This window comes from Mustela erminea, chromosome 18 (genome assembly GCF_009829155.1).
Source record: "Mustela erminea isolate mMusErm1 chromosome 18, mMusErm1.Pri, whole genome shotgun sequence".
Lineage (NCBI taxonomy): Eukaryota > Metazoa > Chordata > Mammalia > Carnivora > Mustelidae > Mustela > Mustela erminea.
In genome coordinates, this window is record NC_045631.1 from 41,700,669 (window position 1) to 41,725,902 (window position 25,234).

Consider the following 25,234-nt stretch of genomic DNA (forward strand, 5'->3'; position numbering starts at 1 on the left):
AGTACAAGAACAACAGAAAACAGACGCTGATATGATCCACCGATCTTACTCAGATTTCTCCAGCTTTACATGTAATCATTGGTGTGTACGTGTGTAGAGTTAAAACCATCTCTTAACTATTTAAACTTTAAGAATGATTTATTTAGCTCCTACTATGTGCCAGACGGTTGAATTCTGGAAACACAAGGTTATGACAGGGTCCCTGCCTTAATGGAGGTCAAGATCTCATTGGCTTTGGAAATTGATGTTTTTTAAAAGTAATGTTGCAAAGGCAGGGTGTTCGCAGGAACCTAGCAGAATCTAGTCTACCTTTTTGGCCCAAGAGAGTGAGGGAATAGAAAGAGACGTGCGGAGAGGCCTTGATCAGAGCCTACCACTAGCAGGTGCTCAGTAAATGTGTTAAATTAAGGTTGAACCCAACGTTGTCTTCATGATATCCTTTGCAAATCCTCACATCCTGAATGTGGCGGTACAAGGTGCACATGTCCTTGCCACGTATACCTTATCCCTATTTGGAATTCTGCCCTCAATCCTCTTCCAACCTTTACTGGCTGTAAATTCTGGACACCAGGCACGACTCTCGGGACAAAGCCCACGGAGCGGTCAAGAGCAAACACTGCCCAGTGCAGTCTCTAGGCAGTCAACCGCCACGCGCTCATCACGCCCTTGCCCACGCCCCGCTGGGCCGGCGCATGCGCACGCTGGCGGCGGATGTACCGCGGCCTCCCGCCCGGGGGGAGCTGGGGAGCGAGGGGAGGGGCCGGAAGCAACTCTACGCTTCCCGGTTGCTAAGAGACGAGGCTTCCACAAGGCGACGGAGGTTCTCCGGATTCTTTTTCTCCCTTTTTCTGCTTTAGCGTCACCGAATCCGGCCACCATGTCGGACCCAGAAGCTGACAGCTTGCGAAGCACCTTTCCCTCTTATATGGCGGAGGGCGAGCGGCTGTATCTGTGCGGAGAGTTCTCTAAAGCCGCCCACAGCTTCAGCAACGTGAGTCGTGAGTCGGGCTCTGAACCTACCCATTACCCATCACTTCTGATTCCTGATAACACCGAGGTCCCCATGGTACCCGGAGGACCCTGTTGTTTCTCTTATTCATTTGTTCCTGACTGACGCTCTGCTGTCACTGCCTCGCCACTTTCTACCATTTCCCACTTGCCTTCTGCCTGTGAATAACCGTTCTCTGCATTAAGAGCGGCTTCTACTTTTTTACTGGACTGTTGTGTGACTGGCTTCTTCCCACAGAGCAGCCGCAATTTCCCATCCTTGGCTGGGGAATGGGCTTGGAGGCTGCGTGGACAAGCAGTGAAATCTCAAGCACACAGCTGCTCGCAGAAGAGGGCCAGTACATAACACTATTATATATAATCGTAGTACCAATTGCTCAACCCCACCCTATGGAGATTGGGTGCTGTTTTAGGATATCAGGCACTAATATCCAAGATATTAGATAACCCTATGAGGGAGGTTCTGTTATTACTCCATTTTATAGTTGAGGAAAGTGATACAGAACTTGAGTACATGGCCGAGATCACTGAACTGGCAAGAGAATGTTTTCAAACCCAGGCACTCAGATTCCAGTGCTGAGGTGCTAACCATCATACATACTCCCTCACAAGTAAGCTATTTGATGTTCTTTTTTAAAAGAGATTTTATTTATTTATTTTAGAGAAAGAGAGAGATAGAGTGTGCACCGGGGCTGGGGGAGTGGAGGAGGGAGAGAGAGTCACAAGCAGACTCCATCCTGAGCGGGGAGTCCCATTTAGGGCTGGATCTCAAGACCCTGAGATCACGACCTGAGCTGAAATCAAGAGTCGGGTTGCTCAACAAACTGTGCCACACAGGCGCCCCCAAGCAATTAGCTGTTCTTACCACAATGTCTTTTACAATGTATAGCCTACTTCTTGATCAAGAGGGAGTGGTAGGATAGCCCTCTAACCATTCTCAGGACTCCTGCTAAAGTCAAGCTTTTCCACTGCCACCCAGTCTTGAGTCCCTTTCAATCTCCAATCACACCCTAAAACCAGATTGGTTGGCCCCATGGATCAACAGCTGAGTTCAGGAGCCCTGCCCCCACCCATTCTCCTTCCCGCAGAGAGAAAAGAACACCCCGAGGGAAAATAGCTTTGGTGAGAGAAGTAGACTTCTTCCACAAAAGCCAGTAGCTACTTCCTGTTCCTGGAAAAGTAGAAAAGTCTTAGAAAGGTGTGGGTACAGTATGATGCCTCAGGAATGACAGTACATCACAGCTCTATTGATGATTTTCTTTTCTTTTCTTTTTTAAAATTTTTATTTATTTACTTATTTGACAGGGAGAGAGGAAGAGAGAGAGCACAAACAGGGGGAGCAGGAAAGAGAGAAGCAGGCTCCCCACTGAGCAGGGAGCCAGACAGGACCTTGGAATCATGATCTGGGCCAAAGGCAGCCGCTTAACCAACTGAGCCACCCAGGCACCCCTTTTCTTTTCTTTTCTTTTTTTTTTTTTTTTTAAGATTTATTTATTTACTTATTTTGAGAGAGAGAGAGAGAGTGTGCGCTCATGTAGAGGAAGGGTCAGAGGGAGCAGGAGAAGGAGAGAAGCAGACTCCCCACTAAACGCAGAGCCCTGCCTGGGGCTTGATCTCTCAACCCTGAGATCATAACCTTAGCCAAAATCAAGAGGCAGATGCCCAGCTGACTGAGCCACCCCCATGCCCCTCCAGGGATGATTTCAAACAGAAGAGAGGACACAGGGACCAGGAGAAGTGTTCCATTCCCACTTTACTATCCAAATCGCAGTTTCAGTTTTGCTAGCATTTTCATCTTGATCTCCTGAAATATGATTCATTCACAACAAGCTAGGTAAGAAGAGAGAGTTAGGGGAATGGATGACTCAAGTTGCAGATGTCCTAAAACCATTTCGTTAGCCTTCAGAATGCTTAGCCTCTGAAATGCATTTTGAGTGTTGTGCAGCCATTTGGGGTTTGTGGTTGAATTGGGTATGTGCTAAAAATCCTAAGCTTCTGTTGCCTGAGTGGACTGGAGGAATCCCCAACATTTGAGAAATTCAGTATATCCACCGAGTGGTACATTCACACATCTCTACCAGGGGCTTTCACAGTAGCCAGTGATTTGACCTTGTTGGAGATGAGCTACAGGCAGACAATCAGTGGACTGAGCGAAGATCAGTGTCGTGCTGCTTTTGGTTTGGAAAGTTCCAGAGACCTGTTTGCTGGTCTGAGGAATCCCCTTGAAATGCTGGCATGGGGGGGTGGGATGCTCTTTCCCGTCAAGCTTCTACATTGTGCTGCCTGATGCCTGTCAACCTGGGTGGTTCCTTTCTTAGGCTCTTCACCTTCAGAATGGAGATAAGAATGGCCTGGTTGCCCGATCCAAGTGCTTCCTGAAGATGGGAGAGCTGGAGAAGTCCCTGAAGGATGCTGAGGCTTCACTCCAGGGTGACCCGACTTTCTGTAAGGTGACTCAATCTGGCTTTCACCACTGCCATTGCCTGTGGCAGCATCTGATGAGAAGAAGTTGAGGAACCAGCCAGACTGCCTAGGGTTTGATGCCTTTTTCTCTCCCTAGGTCACTTACCTAGCTATACCTGTCCCTGTATCCCAACCTTGATCCTCAACCCAGGACCCTCTGCTCTACCACACTTAAGTCCTATAAGGCCTTTTCTGCCACCTCAATTTGATTTCCTCTCATTTCAGGGAATTTTACAAAAGGCTGAGACCCTGTACACCATGGGAGACTTTGAGTTTGCCTTGGTGTTCTATCATCGAGGCTACAAGCTGCGGCCTGACCGAGAATTCAAAGTTGGAATTCAGAAAGCCCAGGAAGCCATCAACAACTCAGTAGGAAGTGAGTGACCATGGGACCTATACCCTTATCCAGGGAGGGTCTTGGAATCCTTGGGCTTGGAAGTACAATGAATGAGCAGCCACCACCAGGCCTGGAGGGAGTCTCATGTTTGGATTTGGTTGCTGCTGATTTTGTTGAAGATTAGGAACTAATCTGTCCACCCAGAGGACCAGCCATTGATCCACGATGCTCAGTTCTGCAACCTCTGGTTGTTCTCTAAGCCAGATGCGAAATCTGAACGCACCAAGGACTGGCCTTACCCATTGGCTTAGTGGCAAGGGGGAGGAGGGAGGAGAGCAAGAGTTTGCCACTGTGGGTGGCAGAGTGTGGAAATTGCTGGGGATGGAGAGCTCCCTTAGTGCTCAGGGACTGCCTTTGTTTGGAAATCTGGCTGCCTAGCTCTTCGGAGAGTGTTACTCCAAACATCCTCTACCATCAACCTGCTGGGCTACCTCAGAGCCAGCTTTGCCACAACCTCTACCACTTCCTGCCAAAGGCAGCCATTTCTACATAAAAATATGTGATAGGTCATGCTTGAGGGCCTGGCACACCTGAGCCCAGCCTCTTTCCTTACAGGTCCTTCTTCAGTTAAGCTAGAGAACAAAGGGGATCTCTCCTTCTTAAGCAAGCAAGCTGAGGTAAGGGCTTTGGTTCTGATGTCGTGTTGCTCCCAAGGACGTGCCCACATGTGCCGGAGGTCTCAGTGGCCCTCTAACCTGGGGGCAGTCAGCTCCATCATGGGCAGCTTTGGGATTCTGCCCCAGCTCCAGGGGGGTCTTGGGAATCTAGCTGTTCCCAGACCAGACCACTCCATGGTTCTTGGCCCACAGAGAGGTCCTGGAGGAGATGTCTGGGATCACAGAGTCTGGGACCATGTCCAGGTGCTCGGTGCTCCTTGTTGAGGCTCTACTGGGTATTGCTCCATCTTTCCAGAGTATGAAAGCCCAGCAGAAGCCTCATCCCGTGAGACAACTTGTACATCACCCCGAGAGGGAGTCTAAGCGGAAGGGCTCACTCAAGAGTGAGAAGATTGTCCGCCAGCTCCTGGGCGAGCTCTACGTGGACAAGGAGTATCTGGAGAAGCTCCTACTGGATGAAGGTTTCAGATACTTTGTTTGCAACAGGGAACTTGGGGCAAAAGAAATCCCGGGCAGGTGCTTAATACATAAGCTGAGAGAGAGCCTGTCATGTAACAATAGTTTATGGACAGAATTTCCTAGTATTCTTGTTTATAGGTGAGGAAACTCAGGTGCAGAAAGATTAAGTAACTCACCGAGAAAGTTACATATTGGTAAACGGTGACATGGCTCTTGGGTTTGAATCTAGGATGCCCAATTTCAGAACCAGTGCCCTTAGCACTATGGTACCCCTGGGAGGGAATCCTAGAGATTGGGGTTCCTTTGTCACCTGAGTCCCTGGAGGGATATCCCCTGAGCCTTCAATTTGTAGAAAGGGCAAAGGAATCCAGCTCGGATGTGCTAGGAGGGGGATCCTACGATAGTAGTACTAGAATGTTCCGAAATCTCATCTGGTCTACTCCCTCCTTTTATAGATAAGGAAAGAAAGACCCTGAATGGGGAGCAACTTGTCCAAGATGACAAGCAAGTTCATGGTGAAGTCGACCCCAGAGGCTGGCCTCCTAACCTCCAGTCTAATGCTCTTTCCACTATACCATGCTGGCAGTGACAGGAAGTAGGGCAGAGCCTTGAAATGAAATGGGAGGGTGGGAGTATTGCCATTAGCTCCTAAGCCTGAGTAGGGATCATCCTTGAGTCAAATGCCTTTTCTCCAGAACTGCCTTTCCGAGGCTATCCGCAGGGTTCCCCACAGGTCTGTGTCTCAGGAGCCTGAAGCACTTCTCGATCAGCGGTCTGAACACTTTACTATGGAGGAGCTTCTGTGGAGAAGGAGGTGGCCTGAAAATTACCCCAAAAGGCCTTGCCATTTTGCTACCAGCTCTAACCTCTGTGGTCAGGCAGGCGGGCACACCCTCCAGCTCCCTGTCAGCCCTGGCCCACTTGGCACCCAGGCAATCCCTTGGCACTGGCAACCGGGGCCAGGTTGTGCATTCATACTCAGTCTCCTCAGAGGACACAACCTGAAATAAGGGGGCCCAAGGGCTGTGGTCCTTCCAGACAGCCATCTGCCAGCTGCCCCTTCCATTAGCTCCTTGTATCTTGCCATAAGAGGCCTGTGTGCAAAGTTCTACACCATGGGAATACCTGAAAGAGGGGATCTGGTTTCACCTAGAAGAGCCACTCTGCTACCTACCTGCCCTTGCTTTCCCCAGCTCCGAACAGTACTCCCCACTGGGGACCCCACAATAGGAATCCCCAGGCAGGAGGAGGCGGCTCCCTCAGACGCCAGTTCTAGTCACTTCCTCCTCACATCATTTTTCCCAGACCTGATCAAGGGCACCATCAAGCATGGCCTGACCGTGGAGGACCTCATCATGACAGGCATCAACTACCTGGACACCCGCAGTAACTTCTGGAGGCAGCAGAAGCCCATCTACGCCAGGGAGCGGGACCGGAAGCTGATGCAAGAGAAGTGGCTGCGGGACCGCAAACGCCGTCCCTCACAGACAGCCCATTACATCCTCAAGAGCCTCGAGGACATAGACATGTGTGGGTGCTGTTCTCAGAAGGGCGAGACCTTTGCCCGGTGGTGGGAGAGCCACACAGGGGCGCGAAGTTCCGTTGGCCTGCAGATCAGATCTGGGGGGAGGCCGGTCTTCCCATCAGCCTCAGGAGACTGCTGCCACCTCCATGTCCCCCGTTTCCCTTCCCAGTGCTGACCAGCGGCAGTGCTGATGGGAGCCTTCAGAAAGCGGAGAAAGTGCTGAAGAAAGTGCTCGAATGGAACAAAGAGGAGGTGCCCAACAAGGACGAGCTGGTTGGAAACTTGTACAGCTGCATAGGGAATGCCCAAATCGAGCTGGGGCAGATGGTCGCAGCCCTGCAGAGCCACAGAAAGGATTTGGAGATCGCCAAGCAATAGTGAGTGCCCGGGGCAGGCCGAGCGGCGGGGCCCTACAGAGAGCAGGGCAGAGGTTGCACACGAGCCTTTTGCCAGGGCTGCTGGTGGGTGAGCTCCCAGGACTGAGGCGAAGAGGCAGACCTAGATTGTCAGCTTTTTTTTTTTTTTCCCCAAGATTTTATTTATTTATTTGACAGACAGAGGTCACAAGTAGGCAGAGAGGCAGGCAGAGAAAGACAGGGGGAAGCAGGCTCCCTGCCGAGCAGAGAGCCTGATGTGGGGCTCGATCCCAGCACCCTGAGATCATGACCTGAGCCGAAGGCAGAGGCTTAACCCACTGAACCACCCAGGCACCCAAGCTTTTTTTGCCACAAAGAGGAAGGCAGTGGCTTAGAACGCCAAAAAACTCCCAGAGGTTTGATTCTGAGGGGACAGGTCCATTCTTAAATCACCTCAACAAGCACACATCAATCCCAGACCTGCCAGCTGCTGCCAGCCTCGGGAATGCCACAGGGACCAGATAAAAGGGTCATCTCTCTGCAGATGTAAAACAGAAAGTGACATAGCTAAAGACGGTAATCGTGGCCAGTGTCACGGAGGACATGTAGGGGACGCAGGGCTAGGAGAAATGCATTCCAGGAGGATTTCACTGGGCACTGGGGAACGCAATCAGTCTGTGGGAGGACCCTGAAGCAGGCAGGAGGAAGCTCAAAGCCAGAAAGCCCAGAGTAGTGCCAGGGGAAGAGTGGCCAAGGGGAAGCCAGACCAGATGGCAGGGGGCAGATCAAGCAGGGCCTCAGATACTATGGCGCTGGCTGAGAGCCTGGGCTCTGGAGTCAGAGTGAGCAAGGCTTCAGAATTGTACCCTGCAGTCGTGGGACCTTGGGCAAGTCACTTCACCTCTCCCAGCCAGGTCTCTGCCGTCCAGGGCGCATGACAGTCCCCCCTTCCTGAGAGGGTGGGAGAGGACAGGCAGAAGTCCGGTAAAGATCTCAGGGCGGTGCCAGGTGTCCATAACCATACTAATACCAACCATCGGCTCTTCCCCAGACTTGAGGGTACCTCTCAAAGGTGCCATCACTTGCTGGGCATCCTGGTTCTAACCTTTGGAGCCCTCCGTGACTTTCTCCTGCTCAGTGTCCAGTTGCCCCACAGTCTGAGCCTCTCCCTACCTCCCATCATCCGATTTCCACTCACAGGGCAGGTCTCTGCTCTCCCTGCCTGCAGCTGTTCCCACGCGCCACCTCCAGAGGCCTGCCTTCCATCCAGCAGTTCTTCCCGTGCTGACACACAGGCCCTGGCCCCTCGTTGCCTGCGGGTTAAAACCACATGCCTTCACCTGGCACTCAAGGCCCTGTCTGAACCCGCTTCCACGCAGTCCTCCCACGTCACTCCTCCATTTGGGTCAAACCACATTTCTTTTTCTTTAAAGATTTACTTACTTAATTAGAGGGAGAGTGAGCATGAGTTGGGGGAGAGGAGCAGAAGGGAAAGGAGAGGGAGGGGGAAAGAATCTCAAGCAAACTCCATGCTGACTGCAGAGCCCGATATGGGGCTCAATCTCATGGCCCCAAGACCATGGCCTGAGCTGAAATCAAGAGTCAGATGCTTAATAGACTGAGCCACCCAGGCACCCTCAAACTGTATTTCTTTTCTTTCTTTTTTTATTTATTTGACAGAGATCACAAGTAAGCAGAGAGGCAGGCAGAGAGAGAAGGGAAGCAGGCTCCCCGCTGAGCAGAGAGTCCGATGCAGGGCTCGATCCCAGGACCCTGGGATCATGACCTGAGCCGACGGCAGAGGCTCTAACCCACTAAGCCACCCAGGGGCCCTTCAAACTGTATTTCTTAACCACGCCACCCTCTCCTCACTCACCTGAGCCCCACATGCTATTCATTCCCAGTTCATTTCTCCCTGGCCTTTGCCATGCTGAGAAGTATCTGGTATTGGCCATTCCAGAAGCAGAAAACAAGCAACAGCTTTGGAGACAAAGCTGACTTTTGATTCCTGGCTTTGGTAGTCGGAAGCTGTGTGGATTTGATTAAGTTGCTTGTCTTCTTGGTTTGCTCGTCTCTAATGAAGGTATATTAATACTGATTCATAGAGATTATGAGGATTAAATAAAATATGTAGGCACAGTACCATGGGCTCAACCATCTCCTGTGCCCTTAACACTCACTTATAGTCTTAACTTCTCAGCAGACCTCCCTCCTGAGCCCCAGGCCTGCATATCCAACTGATTCCAAGACATTTCCACCTTGGATGTCCCAAAGGAACCCCACATTTAACATGTCCAAAGTGGAATCCCTTATCTTCCTCCCAAACCTCTTGCTCCAAGGTTCCCTCTCTGTGAGGATGGCACTGTTATTGGTCACTCGGTCCCCAGGAAGGAGCTAGACAGCTTCCCAGACACCTCCCTCCGTGCTCGCGCCCAGCCAGCCTCCATGTTGTTTGGGCCTCCTCCTTCCTGTCTCCATGGCGCTTTTCTGTTTCCCTGCCACAGCTCAGTCCAGACCCTTCTCACTTCTTGCCCGATTTCTCTGACCTGGGTTACCTGCAGCCCACCTGGCCCTTCTGTATGGAACCAGTCCAGTGGTAGGACTGGGATAAAGTTCCAGCTCCCAATTCTGCTCAGTTCAGGCTGCTCTTCCTGATCTGACTTCTCCTGGCCCCAATGGACCCAATTCTGTCCAGGCCCCTGGGCATCCTGAGCTCCCCCCCCCGCCAGCACCTTGTGGCTCTGCTCCTACAGCCCCTAAACAAGACTCCCTTCTCTTTCTTCATCAACTCCCCCCTTTCAGTCCTTCACAATTGTAAATGTCTCTCCCTCCAGGAAAATTCCAAGTGTCCCCCACATGGTTTAGAAGTCTCCCCCGCCCTGGGTGCTCTCTCTCTACACTCCATGTGGATCATGGCTCCCCTGTTAGACTATGGATTTATCTCTTTCTCTTCCCAGCACCTTCTGCACAGTAGGTGATTAATGCCTGCCAAGCAGCTAAATAAACGAAGCTGTTCCTCAGACAACGTTAGTCCCTTTTTACCACCCACAAGGCCTCTGGTCTTGTTTGTTCAGGCTCTCCCTCATTCTAATCAGCCATGCCCCCTATTGGCTCCCCACCTCCAAAGCCTGCTGGCCCTCAAGGCACAGATCAAACCCCAGCTTGTCTCAGAAGCATCTCCAGTGGCCCCAGCCCTCATTTTCCCCTCCAGATACTCTAGGTGATTTGATTGCATGCTTTCTCCTTGCTATTGTTATTTCTTCTCATATAATATGAATCAATTAACATATTACAACTTATTCATTCATTCGTCATGCTGTACCTGAGTCCCCATTCTATAAGGGGGGCCTCCATCAGAGCAGCTGTGGGAGCACCAGGTGCACAGAAAGGCCATAGGTCCAGGGAGAGAGGCAGGTGGGAGCACTGCTAGGAGCTCAGGGTTCCAGACAGGACAGGTCAGCCAAGTGGACGATGGGGAGGGAGAGGGGCACCCTAGGCAGAAAGAAGTGGCAGGGATGAGAGATGCAGGGCGCGGGGTCAAGACCTGTGGGGAGTAGCAGTCGGGGTCCCATGCTGGGGAGGACTGAGGACTGAGGAGGAGTCTATTTTCACACAAGTACTAGGGTTAGTGTTGTACTTGGTCTAGAACTCTGGGGCACCACGATGCAAGCCGAACGTGGATGTCTTCCCCATCCTCACCTCCCACCACCACACGCCACTCATTTACCTGCGGCCATGTTGGCACACATCCTTCTGGCCCCTTTTCAATGTATTTACCTACATATTTATGTACCTATGCACATACCTAGGATTCTTTTTTTTTTTTTTAAGATTTTATTTATTTATTTGACAGACAGAGATCACAAGTAGGCAGAGAGGCAGGCAGAGAGAGAGAGAGAGAGGGGCAAGCAGGCTCCCCGCTGAGCAGAGAGTCCGACATGGGGTTCGATCCCAGGACCCTGAGATCATGACCTGAGCCGAAGGCAGAAGCTTTAACCCACTGAGCCACCCAGGCGCCCCGAGATGTGCATGTTTTAAAGGCAGCTTTGGCCACGGTTGGAGGAGAATGAGTCCAGGGAGCAAAGTGTCATGGGGGACATAGGAGCCCACTGGCTGCCAGGGCCTTGAGGGACAAAGAGGAGGAAGAGTGGGAGGAGATGCTGGGTGTGCATTGGGGGACATTTTTCTGATTTGTTGGGGAAGAATTTTAGAACAATGTTCATATGGTAGTAATGGTAAAGAACTGATGTAAGGGGAGCAATTATCTCCTTTTTTAATGGAATTATCTTAATCTCATAGGCACCTGGGTGGCTCAGTTGGTTAAGCATCTGCCTTCCACTCAGGTCATGATCTCAGGGTCCTGGGGTGGAGCTCCACATCGCATTGGGCTCCCTGCTCAGTGGGGAGTCTGCTTTTCTCTCTCCCTCTGCCCCTCCCCCTTCTTGTGCTCTCTCCTCTCTCTCTCAAATAAATAAATAAATAAAATCTTTTAAGAAAAAAGAAAATATCTTAATTTCTTTTCTGATGTTACAGAAATACTGTAGACAATTCAAACAATATGGATAAATGGGTAGTTTCCGTCATACTTTCATTTCCCTTGGATAATCACTGTTAATAGCTAGACTTACATCTTCTCTGCTTTAAAAAATGCCCATTTTTGGGGCACTTGGGTGGCTCCGTGGGTTAAGCCTCTGCCTTTGGCTCGGGTCATGATCTCAGGGTCCTGGGATCAAGCCCCACATCAGACTCTCTGCCCAGTGGGGAGCCTCTTTCCCCCCTCTCTCTTTGCCCGTCTCTCTGCCTACTTGTGATTTCTCTCTGTCAAATAAATAAATAAAATCTTTTTAAAAATGCCAATTTTGGGGAGTGCCTGACTGGCTCAGTCAGTGGAGCACATGACTCTTGATCTCGGATTGGACTTGGAGCCCCACACGAGGGGTAGAGATTGCTTGAAAATAAATTCTTTTAAAAAAAAAATGCCCACTTTTTATTCATTCACTTCTTTTTTGGCAAGTTAAAACAAATTCGGTTTTTTAAAAGATTTTATTTATTTACTCACTTGAAAGAGAGAGAGTGAACGAGCAGGGGAAGAGGGGGAAAGAGAGAGAGAGAGACAGAATCCTAAGCAGACTCCATACTGAGCACAGAGCTCAATGCGGGGCTCAGTCTCCCAACCCTGCGATCAGGACCCAGAGATCATGACCTGAGCTGAAACCAAGAGTCTGACGCTTAACTGCCTGTGCCACCCAGACACCCCACATTCATTCTTTTCTAGTTCTGAAGGTTAGAAGTCTGAAGGCATTCTCCCTGGGCCAGAACCAAGGCGTTGGCAAGGCCATGCCCCGCACAGGCTCCAGGGAGAACCTGTTTCCAGCCTTTTCCACCTTCTAGACTCCCACTCGGTTCTCTGTGAGCCTCCTGTGTGGCCCCTTCTTCCACTATCAGGCCAGGAACACAGCATCATGCCTTAAGCCTGCCTATTTATTTTTAGCACAGATGGGGCAACAGTCATATCACACACTCCTATAATCTGACTTTTTCACTGAATGTGTCAGGGACTTTGTATACACAGAAAGTGTCAGAGCTGGGGCACCAGTTAAGGTTGTTTCTAAGGTTTATTATTATAAACACTGCTGTAACAAGCGTTCTTGTTACATTATCTTCTCCAGGTAAATTCCTAGAAGGAAATTGCTGCATCAAAGGGACATGTGTGTAAACTCTTGAGTGATTGATTGTTCTCTGGAAAGGTTCCCGTGGTGTTCATTCATGCCACAGGGCATGAGAGGACTTGTGTGCCCCAGCCCTGCCTCCTGGGCATCATCCCTCCAACTGGACTGGACTCCCAAGTTCCTGAGGCCAGGGCCCCTGTCTGCTTTTCTTCAGTTATCACAGTGCCTAGAATGGCCAGTTTCTTTTTCTTTCTTTTTCTCTCTCTCCCTCCCTCCCTTCCTTTTTTCCTTTCTTCCTCCCTCCCTCCTCCATCTCTCCCTCTTTTCCTCTCTCTTATTTTCTTAAGTAGGCTCCACACCTAGCATGGAGCCCAACATGGGGCTTGAACTCATGACCCTAAGATCAAGACATGAGCTGAGCGGCACCTGGCTGGCTCAGTTGGTTAAGCATCTGACTCTTGGTTTCAGCTCAGGTCATGATCTCGTGGGTTATGGGGTCGAGCCCCGTTTCTGATTCTTTGCTCAATGGGGACTCTACTTGAAATATTCTCTGCCTCTGTCCCTCCCACCTAGGTAAATAAATAAATCTTTTTAAAAAATGTATTTATTTGACAGAAAGCAAGAGCGCACAAGCAGGCTGGGGGAGAGAGGCAGAGGGAGAGGGGAAGAGGACTCCCCACTGAGCAGGGAGCCCAACAACCCTAGGATTCCATCCTAGGACCCTGGGATCATGACCTGAGATGAAGACAGATGCTTAACTGACTGAGCCACCCAGGTGCCCCTAGGCCAATTTCTAACGAAGAACATATCCTGCTTCTTCGCCACAGTGACCTTCCTGATGCTAAGTCGAGAGCCCTTGACAACATTGGCAGGGTTTTTGCCAGAGTTGGGAAATTCCAGCAAGCCATTGACACGTGAGTAACCTCAGCTGTCCCTTCCCCACCTGACTGCCAGGACTTCCCACCCTCCCACCAGACTCCCAGCCTGGGGCCCGCATGCCAGGCAAACAGAAGACCTGAGTTTGGCTCCTGGCTCTGCTGGGTAACCATGGGCAAACCCCTTTGTCAACTCTGAGGCTCATCAGTTAAGGTGATTGACTTGAATCGGCATCTGCTCACAATTCCCCAGTCAGAGGAATCACCTGGGGCACAGTTGTGTGAGTTACCGGCATCTCTATACTAAAATTCTGATCCTGCAGGTCCCGGTTGGAGCCCAGGAACCTGGTTTTTGTTTTATTTTTTGCTTTGTTTAAGAGTTTATTTATGTATTTGAGAGAGAGAGAACTGGAGCATGAGTTGGGGGGGGACAGAGGGAGTGGGCGAAGCAGGCTCCCCGATAAGCAGGGAGCCCAGCAACACTAGGACTCCATCCCAGGACCCTGGGATCATGACCTGAGCTGAAGACAGATGCATAACCGACTGACCCAGCCAAGAGCCTTCAGGAATCTATTTTTCACAAGCACTACCAGATATTCCTTACCTTGAGCAAGTTCAGGAGCTGATCGATCAGCCGGCCTCAGGGACCTCTTCTGAGGCTGTTCTGTGAGTCTGTGGGGTCATGGGGTCACTAGGCAGGGAGGCTGAGCTCTCCAGAGCCAGATTGAGTTAGACTTATCCACCGGGACACTTCTGTTCCACATCACTTGGTTTCCTGAATGGCCCCTGGTGTCTATGTCCTAAAAGACAGAGGAGTCTGAGAGTTCATTCACCTGTTTGTATCTTTCTATTAGAAAATGTTTTGCAGGGGTGCCTGGGTGGCTCAGGTCATGGTTCCGGGTCCTGAGATTGAGCCTCCTATTGGACTTCCTGCTCAGTGGGGAGTCTGCTTCTCCCTCTGCCCATCTCTGGGCTCATGCTGTCTCTCTTTCTCTCAAATAAAAAAAGAAAATCTCTTTTAGAAAAGAAAATTTTGTAGTAAATTTGTGCTTGTTGTTAAAATATTGATTTGGAGGGGCGCCTGGGTGGCTCAGTTGGTTAAGCGACTACCTTCAGCTCAGGTCATGATCCTGGAGTCCTGAGATTGAGTCCCACATCGGGCTCTCTGCTTGGCGGGGAGTCTGCCTCTCCCACTGACCTCTCTCCTCTCATGCTCTCTCTCAAATAAATAAATAAAATCTTTAAAAAATATATATTGATTTGGAAAAAAGAAAAGAGCAGCAGAAGAATTGTCTCACCACCCAGAGACGATGACTAGGTCTAATTCTCATCTAACTTTATTGGTATGTCATTTGTTGTTGTTTTTTTTCACTCTCATCTTTTTTTTTTTTTTTAAGATTTTTATTTATTTATTTATTTGACAGACAGAGATCACAAGTAGGCAGAGAGGCAGGCAGAGAGAAAGAGGGGGAAGCGGGCTCCCTGCTGAGCAGAGAGCCCGATGCGGGCCTCGATCCCAGGACCCTGAGATCATGACCTGAGCCAAAGGCAGTGGCTTAACCCACTGAGCCACTCAGGTGCCCCCATTCTCATCTCTTCCGTGTGGATTTTGTCTTCTGTATATTTAACGATACTCTTCAATGTTATTTGTATGTTATTTGCAATGCAAGTTTACAAACAGGATTTTCAATTGTTGTTTCAGTTCTATCTGTAAACGTACCAAAGGAGCTCTGGCCATTTCAAAATCTCTTAAAGCTTTACTGGCTCTACTCCCGCGTGGGAAAGAACTGGTAGCTGGAGAACGAGTTCTGCTCAGCCGAGTCATGGGTTTGAGTGGAAAGAAGTGACCCTGGTTCTTCACATTCCCAGGTGGGAAGAGAAGATCCCTCTGGCAAAAACCACCCTGGAGAAGACCTGGCTGTTCCACGAGATTGGCCGCTGCTACTTGGAGCTGGACCAGCCCTGGCAGGCCCAGCATTATGGTGAGAAGTCCCAGCAGTGTGCCGAGGAAGAAGGAGACATTGAGTGGCAGCTGAATGCCAGCGTTCTGGTGGCACAGGCACAAGGTATGGGCATGGAGAGAGAGGACTCTCCGCACTACCTTTCCCAGGCCTCCAGCTGAGGGGACAGACGAGGGCTGGGGACACTTATCATCCCAATGTGTCCCTGGCCAGATGAATGTGGCCCCTGAGAGTGGGGGATAGAGTCCTTCATTTTGACTGGTGTGCAGTAAGTGCCTCTTGTAAGCGTGAGACCCGGGAGCACCCCAGAAGCTGCCCCGAGGATCTCAGCTGCAAATCAGCCCAGCATTGCATCATCATCAAAACAGGGCCACTTTCTCTGGCCTTGGAACCCTTCTCGTGTGCATTCTTGCACTTAATCACTGCGTGAGCCAGTGACGAAGGTAGTATTGTCCTCCTTTTGAAGATGGGGAAATGGAGGCACTGCGTGGTTTAGCTGACTTGAGGAATGTTTTCAGAGTGATGCAGATGTTCTTTCTTTTTTTTTTTTAAGATTTTATTTATTGGGGCACCTGGTTGGCTCAGTTGTTAAGCTTCTGCCTTCGGCTCAGGTCATGATCTCAGGGTCCTGGGATCAAGCCCCACATTGGGCTCCCTGCTCTGCGGAAGCCTGCTTCTCCCTCTCCCACTCCCCCAGCTTGTGTTCCCTCTCTCACCGTGTCTCTCTCTGTCAAAGAAGTAAAAATAAAAATCTTTAATAATAAAAAAAAAAAGATTTTACTTATTTATTTGACAGAGAGAGAGCATGTTAGGTGCTTGATGGAAAAGTCCTAAAACTGGGTTGTGGGGATCATTGTACAACTCCAAGTTACTAAAAGTCATTGAACTGTATACTCACAAATGGGGCATTTTAAAATATCTAAATTACTCCTCAGTAAAGTTGTTAAAATAACCCAGCAAGGGGCAGGGGTGAGCAAGAACAGATGAGACAGGGTTGGTGGTATTTCGAATTGTTGAAGCCCGGTGACGAGTCATAGGGCCTCACTATATGTCATCTATGTTTGTGTATATTTGAAATATTTCATAAATCAAAAAGTTAGGAAGGAAATGGCTGGAGGTCACAGGTCAGTAAGCAATGAGGCTGGGACTAGAGCCCAGGCCCCTGCCCGGGGGGTGCAGCGGACCCTCAGTGGGGGAGGTGATGCGGCAGGGGCTGTGGTCAAGGGCATTATCATTCATTATTCTTACCACAAATACTTTCTTGGCACCTTTGAGGCACCAAGCAGGGCACACAGTAGGGATAATCTTTGATGACCTTGTTCTGCCTTCATGTCTGAGGAAGTCACTTTGAAGCAGAAACCTTAAGGATGAGAAGGCACCGCCAACTATTCTAAAAGCTGAGGACAGCACTTTCCATCCAAAGGAACACCATGTAAAAGGTGGCGAGGAGTTTGGGGGATTTAAGAAGTTGAGGGAAACCAGGGTCAGCTTTGAGGGCCAGGAGGTCTGGATGGGGTGGACGAGGAGGGGCCAGATCCGCAGGGCCTCATGGGCCTCGTTACAAATCAGAGATTCTTCCCTAAAATCACAGTTAGACAGGACCACTGGGAGCTTGAAACTGGGGGAAGGCGTGAGTACTAGAGCTTTTCCTAGAACCCTTTTCTGTTCTCAGGAGGGCATAGTATAAACTGAGGGGGATATGAGATGTACCCCTCAGGGTCAGTGTTGTCCTTAGTCTTTTTTTTTTTTTTTTAAGATTTATTTACTGGGGCGCCTGGGTGGTGCAGTCAGTTAGGCCTCCGACTCTTGGTTTCAGTTCAGGTGCTGACCTCAGGGGTGTGAGATGGAGCCCCAAGTGGGCTCCGTGCTCAGCAGGAAATCTGAGTAAGTTTCTCTCTCCCTCTCCCCGCCCCAGCCCTCCCCGCTGTGCATTCTCTCTCTAAAATAGATAAATAAATCTTAAAAAGAGAGAGATTTATTTATTTATTTTAAAGGGGGTGGGGAGAAACTTTAGCAGATTCCATGCTTGGGGCGGAGGCAGGAACAGGGCTCCAATCCCACAGCCCAGAGGTCAGGACCTGAGCTAAAACCACAAGTCTGACGCTTCAGCTTTTTTTTATTTTTAGATTTTATTTATTTATTTGGCACAGAGAGATCACAAGTAGGCAGAGAGGCGGAGGGTGGGAGGGAAGCAGGCTCCCTGCTGAGCAGAGACCCCCCACCCCCCCCACCCACCACCACTACCCCGATGCAAGGCTCGATCCCAGGATCCCAAGACCATGACCTGGGCTGAAGGCAGAGGCTTAACCCACTGAGCCACCCAGGCACCCAAGCTTAACAGACCGCACCACCCAGGCGCTCCTCCTCAGTCTCCTCTTGAGGACTTGCTTGGCCCCAAAGGCCCCTGGAGAGCCAGGCAGTCACTGCTACTTTCAGTTTCCCCACTCTGGGATGGAAAAACCAAATGCAGCTGCTTGGAGCCCCTGGGTTCTAGAGGCCATCCAGTCTCGCTGCGGAGCTTCGGGCCTGGGGCCTCCTGTCAGAAACCGTGGGCAGTCAGTCACACCACTTCAATGAGGTCCCAGCTGCAGCACTCACCAGCTGGGGGAGCGAGCTGGGACAGCTGCTGCTTCCTCTCAGGGTTCAGATTGCACCAGTGTGGGGGCTGGACTCCAGCTGCTGGCCAGTGAGTCACAGCCAGCCCTTTTTCATCTGATCTCGGTTGGTCTTCACAACAGGTGAGGTCAGTTTGAATGAACATTTTTAAAATACCGGTTTCCAGGGGCGCCTGGGTGGCTCGGTTGGTTAAGCCTCTGACTCTTTTTCTTAGCTCAGGTTTGCTCTCAGGGTCGTGAGTTCAAGCCCTGGTACCGGGCTCCACATGCAGGGAGCCTATTTTAAAATGTGTGTGTGTGTGTGTGTGTGTGTGTGTGTGTGTGTTTCTGTATTATATATATATATATATATATTTTTTTTTTAAATTTTATTTATTTATATGGGTTTCTATTCCTGGAACAATCCTATGTTGGGGCAAGATGGGAAGATGGGATTGTCCCTCTGCCCTGGTGACACATGGTGTGCGCACAGGCCCTGGCCCAAACCCTTCTTCCCTCTCTGACCTCTCTGAGAGGGCTGCTAGCCAAGGCTCAGGCTCCTAGGTTCTGGTAGCCATTGGTGAGCTGGCCCAGGAATGTGGTGGTAAGGGTGGAGATGGGCAGCTCCATGATACTGCCTGAGGCCTGGGACTTCTAACTGACCCCGGGAGGGGCTGGGCCGTCACACTGTCCAACACACAGTGTCACAGTCTCCCTGTGCTTGCCTCCTCTCTGCTCTCCAGTCAAGCTGAGAGACTTCGAGTCGGCCGTGAGCAACTTTGAGAAAGCCCTGGAGAGAGCGAAGCTGGTCCACAACAACGAGGCGCAGCAGGCCATCATCAGCGTGAGCTGCCCACCCTGCTGGGCCCTGGCTTGGGGGAGAGCGTGGCAGGGTCAGCCAGAATCCGGGGATTTATTACCAACCAGCTGCAGGGGTAGTGCCTTTCAAATGCTCGCTGATGCTCTCAGTCTATACAGCAGCCCAATATACCTATTTTTATTTGAAATAAACAATAGAAATGGAAGTTTTACAAAACATATTTACCTTAACTATGTATGCTGGTATTTCCTGTTATATTCTCCCATAGTTTCCATTTTCTTTTCTTTTGTTTTTTATTTTTTATATTCTTTATTTTATTTTTATTAAAAGATTTTATTTATTTATTTGACATACAGAGATCACAAGTAGGCAGAGAGAGAGGGAGGAAGCAGTCTCCCTGCCGAGCAGAGAGCTCGATGTGGGGCTCGATGCGGGGCTCGATGCGGGGCTCGATGCGGGGCTCGATGCGGGGCTGCGGGGCTCGATGCGGGGCTCGATGCGGGGCTCGATCCCCTGACCCCAAGACCATGATCTGAGCCGAAGGCAGAGGCTTTAACCCACTGAGCCACCCAGGCACCCTTTTCTTTTGTTTAATATTGGCTGAACCCTCAACTGATTTTAGGGCTTGCCTTTTGGAAAATGCTGCCTCCTCCCGGAGACAACAGGAAATACAGCGTGACCGCCTCCCTCACAGGCCTAGGGAGGAGGCCCCCCGCTGCTCAGCAAGGCAGCCTGCCACATACTGCTATTTAGATGCCAATGAATTAAGAGTAAATAAAATTTAAAGTTCAGTTTCTCAGACACACAGCCACATTTCAAGGGCTCTATAGCTGCCTGTGGCTGGTGGGTTCCCAAGAGTGTAGATCTAGAGGATTCTTTTTTTCTTTTTTTAAGATTTTATTTATTTTACAGAGAGAGAGAGATCACAAGTAGGCAGAGAGGCAGACAGAGAGAGAGGAGGCAGCAGGCTCCCCACTGAGGCAGAGGGCCGGATGCGGGGCTCCATCTCAGGACCCTGAGCGAAGGCAGAGGCTTACCCACTGAGCCACTCAGGCGCCCCGAATTCTTATGGTGGCAGGCATTTCTGTTGCATAGTGCTGGTGTAGACCGTAAGCGTCAGGAGGCAGACTGGCAAGAAGCCAGAGGAAGCCTGCAGGTGCATCAGACTGGCCCCCACTCCCAGAGCCGCTCCAGGCAGCTGTGCATCCTCAGGATGGTCAGCACACTGACCTCAAAGATGCAGAGTTTGCATGAGTGGCCTGGCCTCCTCACCTCCCACTGCCCCCCCTTGGCTGCCCCATGTTGAAATGCCAGAGCTTCCCACCAGCACGTGGCTGGAGCCCATAAGCACCTACTGGCATGAATGAAGCAGGGCCCTTGTCCTGGGTGAGCTTGCCCCTGTGATTAAGAGAGGCCAGGCATTAGGGGTGCCTGGGTGGCTCAGTGGGTTAAGCCTCTGCCTTTGGCTCAGGTCATGATCTCAGGTCCTGGGATCAAGCCCCGCATCAGGCTCTCTGCTCAGCAGGGGGCCTGCCTCTCTGCCTACTTGTGATCTCTTCTCTGTGTCTAATAAATAAATTAAAATCTTTAAAAGAGAGGCCAGGCAGAATAATGAGGGGGCACCATGAGGGGCATTGTCTTGGGGACCAGACTGAAGGTTCAATGGGAACTCAGGAAAGGGAGCAGGGACCCTGGAATTGACAGGAGAATTCTCCAGTTGGGCCTCCTGCTGTGCTTTGAAGGACCAGGACAGACTGAGAAGGGGCAAGAGCACTGAAGGCACCAGAGGCCACGGGCACTGAGGGGTCTGTGGGAGGCAGAAAAGAGCCCCTGGGCCTGGATGTGAGGGCTGGCTCACCATGGCAGAAGGAGTAGGGCCAAAGGACCCCAGATAGTCGGTGGCCCAGCCGGGACGTGGAGGGCTGGGAATGGCAGAGGCGTGGCCTGACCTACTCAGAGCTTTAGGATGTGAGCTCATGGTTTGTGGAGGACCCTGGTGAGGGTCCCTTTCCTGTCGTGGTGGGGAAATCAGTCCTGAGAGATTCCACCTCATGGCAGTCTGTGCCCCCCTTTCTCCCTTCCCAGGGCAGCTTAGCCCTTCCATGCTATGTGTGTGTGGGGGTGGTGGGGGTGGTGGTGTCAGCTCCCCAAGTGTGCATCTCACCCTCTGGAGGAAGAGCACTCCTTCCCTGAACCATGGGGCTGCCCCCCAATTCCCGCACACCATCTCTCCTCCCTAATGCCCTTCTGCAGGATTGCCCTGCAACCGGAGAGCAACAGCTCCATAGTCCAACCCAGTAAATCTCTGCTGGCCACCGGCTGGCTCTGAGCTGCCCAGCCCAAAGGTGACAACTGCGGTCCTGGGCCACAGGAAGCTTGCTCTCAGCGGGAAGGTTAAAACAAAAACCCCTTGTTCCTAGCCAGGGCGACAGGAAAGAGGGGATCCAGGGTGAGAGCGCCTGAGTGGGCGAGACAGGGCTGGGCTGTCCCATCAAGGCAGGGCGTCTGGGGTTGCCCTGAAGGCTGGGCAGGGTTTTGAAAATGAGAGGCAGAGGGAGAAGACCCCATGGCCTTGGTGACCCCTCATGAGACCAGGTCCCTGTCATCCTACCCTCCTGTACTGGCAGCTCTGGGCAGGAAGGTGCACTTGTGGCCAGATCAGCAGTCCCCCTGGTCTCTCCATGGATGGTTTCCGGCTGCTTCTCACGGCTCTGCCTGGAACAACAGGCACAGCCTGAGCCCCAGGACACCAGGGAAACTGTGGATGCCCCAGGGGCCCCTCTCAAGACAGGCCAGCACCCCAGTCACACCCGGCAGTGTGTTTCCAAGTCCCCTCCGTGGCTTACTGCCTTGCTTAGAGGCTTCACTGTCTCCACATTAGCTGGAGCTGAAAGAAGCTTCTGGTAAAGAGGTCGAAATGAGCAGACGAGAGGCAACACTGAAATATATACCGAAGCCCAAGGGAGTTGAAGTTCAAGTTACCTGCAGTTGTGTTTATCTCCTGCCACCTAGTGTGGCTAATTCCAGCTCCATGAGTCTAAACCCCGGGCCCGGAGTTTGCTTAGGAGCCCAGAGAAAATGGAGGGCAGAGAGGCTGGTGCAGAGCCCTGGCTTCTGGGGTTGGGGCTCAGGTGAAGAAAGGGAAGGTGTGGGTCAACAGGGGTTAAGAGGAGTCACCAGCTCCTCTCCATCCACAGGCCTTGGACGATGCCAACAAGGGCATCATCGAAGAGCTGAAGAAAACGGACTACAGGGAGACACTGAGAGAAAGGAGAGAGAGAGGTGAGCGCCAGGAGGGAGCGCCAGGGTCCCCGTCCGCGCTTCCCAGCAGCTCTTCTAGTCCTGGGGTTGGGTTCCTTGGTGCAGGAGGAGGTCCGGCCCTTCCCCACTGCTCTGAGTACCCACTCCTGTATTTCTCCAATTAACTCATCAGATATTAGTTAAGCACTCATCATGCACTGGGAAGGTGTGGGATTTGGGGGAGACTTAGGTTCGGCTTCTGCTCTGGAGGAGCCCACAGCCTCGGGGAAGCCAAGAGATTTGAGCTGTCAGCAAAGGGGCTCCTGCGTGTGAGGGGGGAGCAGCAGGGGTGAAGACACAGGGTTGGGGGGCGGAGGGAGACGGTTGTACACAACTTCTGCCTGCCCTGCTGTGGTGTATCAGTCCCTCAGTGCGGCAGTGACCCCTCCGGGCACAAAGCTGAAGTCGTCTCTGACCCAGGCCCAGGGGGAGATGGGGTGTGAGGTTTCTGGGCACTCCAGCAGCCGGATGACAGCCCTTCATTATCCAGCACCCGCCATGTGGTGGCTGGATCACCTCAGGGAAGGCATCTGCCTCTGCTTCACAGGCCCTCAGAGCTGCTTTCGGGAGCCACAGGGGCCATAGGTGTGAAGAGATACAGCAAGGAAAGGACAGAAGCTCCAGTGGCCTCCCTCCCCTCCCCTGGTCCCCTGGGCAGCCTGTGTGCCAGGGAGGCCCTGCGGCCCTCGGCAGTTGCCAGGCACTTCCCTCCAGGAACGGCAGGCGGCAGCATTGTCTAGGTCTTCACATGGTGGTCTCTTTCCTGCAGAACCTACGGCCCCTGCAGGCATCTTAGAGAACAGGAGCTTCCAGGAAGAGAGAATGGGGGAGACTCTCATGGGGAGGGCATTGTGACTTTTCTCTGTAGCTCATAAAAGCAGGGAGCTTGGATCCTTTTGATCAATAAAATAGCTCTCCAGCTGAACTTCCTGCTAACAGTCTGCTCATACTTTGATAGGGAACTTCCCAATAAATGATGAATGTGCTTCCAAGGGACAAAGAGTAATGCAGAATGAGGAGGCTGGAGAAAAGAACCCCTCTGTCATTTCCCAGCACCTGTGTTACTTGTAGGGAAAGAGAATGTGCTCTGAGATCAGACTATCCTGGGTTTAAATTCTGACAGTGTGACCACTGGCTGTGATTTCTCTGTCATCAGTCTCAGGTCCTTTGACGACAAACTCAGATCATTGACACGGTGCTGTTAATTCCATGACAACCGCAGGACACTGCCTCTGCAGCCCACTCGATGTCTGGGTCAGGGCTGGTGCTCAGGAAACCGTGCCTGGCTGTCTCTCAGAAGCACAGGCCCCAGGGGGTTGAGATGAACCCAGGCCCAGAGATGGACAAACTTTTACTTTTCTTCCTTCCTTTCTCTTGTTTTTCAGAAGAGGCAGCTGAATTGGAATCTTTGAGAGAGGCGGCTTTGGGGAACGAGAAGGAAAGCATGAGAAGAGGGAGAGATGAGTTTGAGAAGGTGATGAAGCACTGGGAGCGAGAGCCAGCGGACAGTGAGAAAGAGATAGAAGATGAGTTGTCTCAGGAAATTCTGAGGGTCGCAGCGAGTGGGCAAGAAGAAAACAGGCAGAGAGAAGTAGAGGAAGCCAGCTCCTTCAAGAGAATAGGGCTGGGAGCCGCAGGGCGAGACTCTGAAGATGTTGCCGAGAGCACGTCCAGAGACCTGGGTGCAGGAAGCGAGGGAGAGGAGGACGGGAAACCGATAGAAGTGGGCAGAATGGAATCAAGAGAAATTTACAGGAGGCCTCCAGAGCTGGACCAGAAACCCTCAGGAGAATTAAACAGAAGGGAATCAGAAGGACTGGAGAGTCAAGTTTCAGAAGACAGCAGAAGAGAGTCAGAAGAAATAGGGCAAACAGAACTAGGAGAAACAGCAGAAGTGACAAAGGCAGAAAATGGTGAAGACATGGAAGAACATGAAAAAGATGAATGAAGCAGCAGGCATCAGGACCAGGGACCTTAGGCACTTATTCAACTGGACTTGGATTTTCAAGCTGAGATTTGTCTCATAGGAGAACATGTGGACTGGGCTCCACAGGTCGCCTCTGCCTCTTTCTGCTACTATTTCCCCTTTCAATAGATAATAGATATCTTTCACTCTTAAAAACCCTGAGTCTGTCTTTTTGCCTCCCTGCTCACCCACAAGAGCCTTAGAGAATGAGGACCCCCGCTCGGGGTACCACTTTCCAAGCAAAAGCATTTCAGGATGGTGAAGAAACAGGTGAGCTCCAAGGGACCAAGCTAGCTTAAAGAGGGGGAAGAAAAAGAGTCCTGGGAGGAGAGGTACATTTGTGCCGACACTGGCCATGGGTTCATCTTGCTGACTGACTGCTCTGATCAGGGCACTGTGGGAGGCTTGATGGAAGAAGTGATGATGGGACACGCTGAAGCCTGGCAGGCACAAAGAAGTGAATGCTGGCATTGAAATGGGCATTATGCTGGAGGAGCCCAGAGGAAGAGAGCTGCTGCCTCAGAACAGGGAGCAGTCCCTAGGAAGAGTGGCAGCTGGACTCCACCTGCGCCACCTCCAGATGGTACAGTGAAGTAAATCAGACTCCACAAGCTGGTTTCCTCCTCCGTAGAACGGTATCTGCCCCCAGGGTTGGCAGGAGACTTCTCTGAGTGCTCAGCACAGCACTTGGTACACGGGAAGCTCTCCAAAATCCGACCCAGCTTTTTCGGTGGCTTCGCAGAGGAGGTGGCGCTGAACAGCTGCCTCAGAAGATGAGCCAGGATTTCACTACATTACTCATCTGTCCCGGCTGTTGCCATCCTGGTTCCATCTCTCCAGTCCTTGGAAGGTTTAGGGCTGAAGTTAGGCTAGCTAGGACCAGGCCCCCACTAATGTGAGGCGAGTGAGGCATTTCAGATGCAGTGGCTCACGGGGCTCCAGGAAACTCACTAAGCAACAGGTAGAATTCTAATGTAATGTAAAAACACATCCACAACGCTAAACCCCACGATGAATAAAATACCACAATTTTAAACAAGGACAGGATCTGACCTTGCACCTTCATGACCTTGCCTCCCTGGGCTCATCCTAACCCGGAGCGTGACCCAGGAAAGGTGACTGTCCCCCTCTTTCTAGAGTTCCTCGGGAACTCTGAAGGGTACACGTGCGCCGCGGCGGCCGGGGCTGGACACCAGGCGACTTCCTCCCCGCGCCGCGCCGCGT

General features: G+C 51.4%; 1 protein-coding gene across 3 annotated transcripts; it reads left to right on the forward strand.

The window, feature by feature from the left end:
• Positions 1-736: 736 nt before the first annotated feature.
• Positions 737-25,049, forward strand: TTC25 (tetratricopeptide repeat domain 25). 3 transcript variants are annotated; one of them, XM_032320051.1, is made up of 13 exons: positions 739-991; positions 3,327-3,458; positions 3,697-3,847; positions 4,424-4,485; positions 4,781-4,946; positions 5,400-5,459; positions 6,250-6,474; positions 6,639-6,846; positions 13,322-13,408; positions 15,239-15,435; positions 18,668-18,768; positions 21,942-22,026; positions 23,430-25,049. In XM_032320051.1, exons 1-13 carry the CDS (start codon positions 878-880, stop codon positions 23,990-23,992), a joined length of 2,151 nt encoding a protein of 716 aa, XP_032175942.1. In that variant the 5' UTR covers positions 739-877; the 3' UTR covers positions 23,993-25,049. The 3 variants fall into 3 exon arrangements, with proteins under 3 accessions (XP_032175944.1, XP_032175942.1, XP_032175943.1); XM_032320053.1 differs by lacking the exon at positions 3,327-3,458 and having other exon boundaries at positions 737-991; XM_032320052.1 differs by lacking the exon at positions 5,400-5,459 and having other exon boundaries at positions 742-991.
• Positions 25,050-25,234: the final 185 nt, after the last annotated feature.

Bases quoted from the DNA above. Each gene is read 5' to 3' on its own strand.
- TTC25 (XM_032320051.1), top strand. From the start codon at position 878: ATGTCGGACCCAGAAGCTGACAGCTTGCGAAGCACCTTTCCCTCTTAT. The intron at 4,486-4,780 runs GTAAGGGCTTTG...CCATCTTTCCAG, and splicing joins TCTTAAGCAAGCAAGCTGAG to AGTATGAAAGCCCAGCAGAA. The intron at 5,460-6,249 runs GTGAAGTCGACC...CATTTTTCCCAG, and splicing joins AGATGACAAGCAAGTTCATG to ACCTGATCAAGGGCACCATC.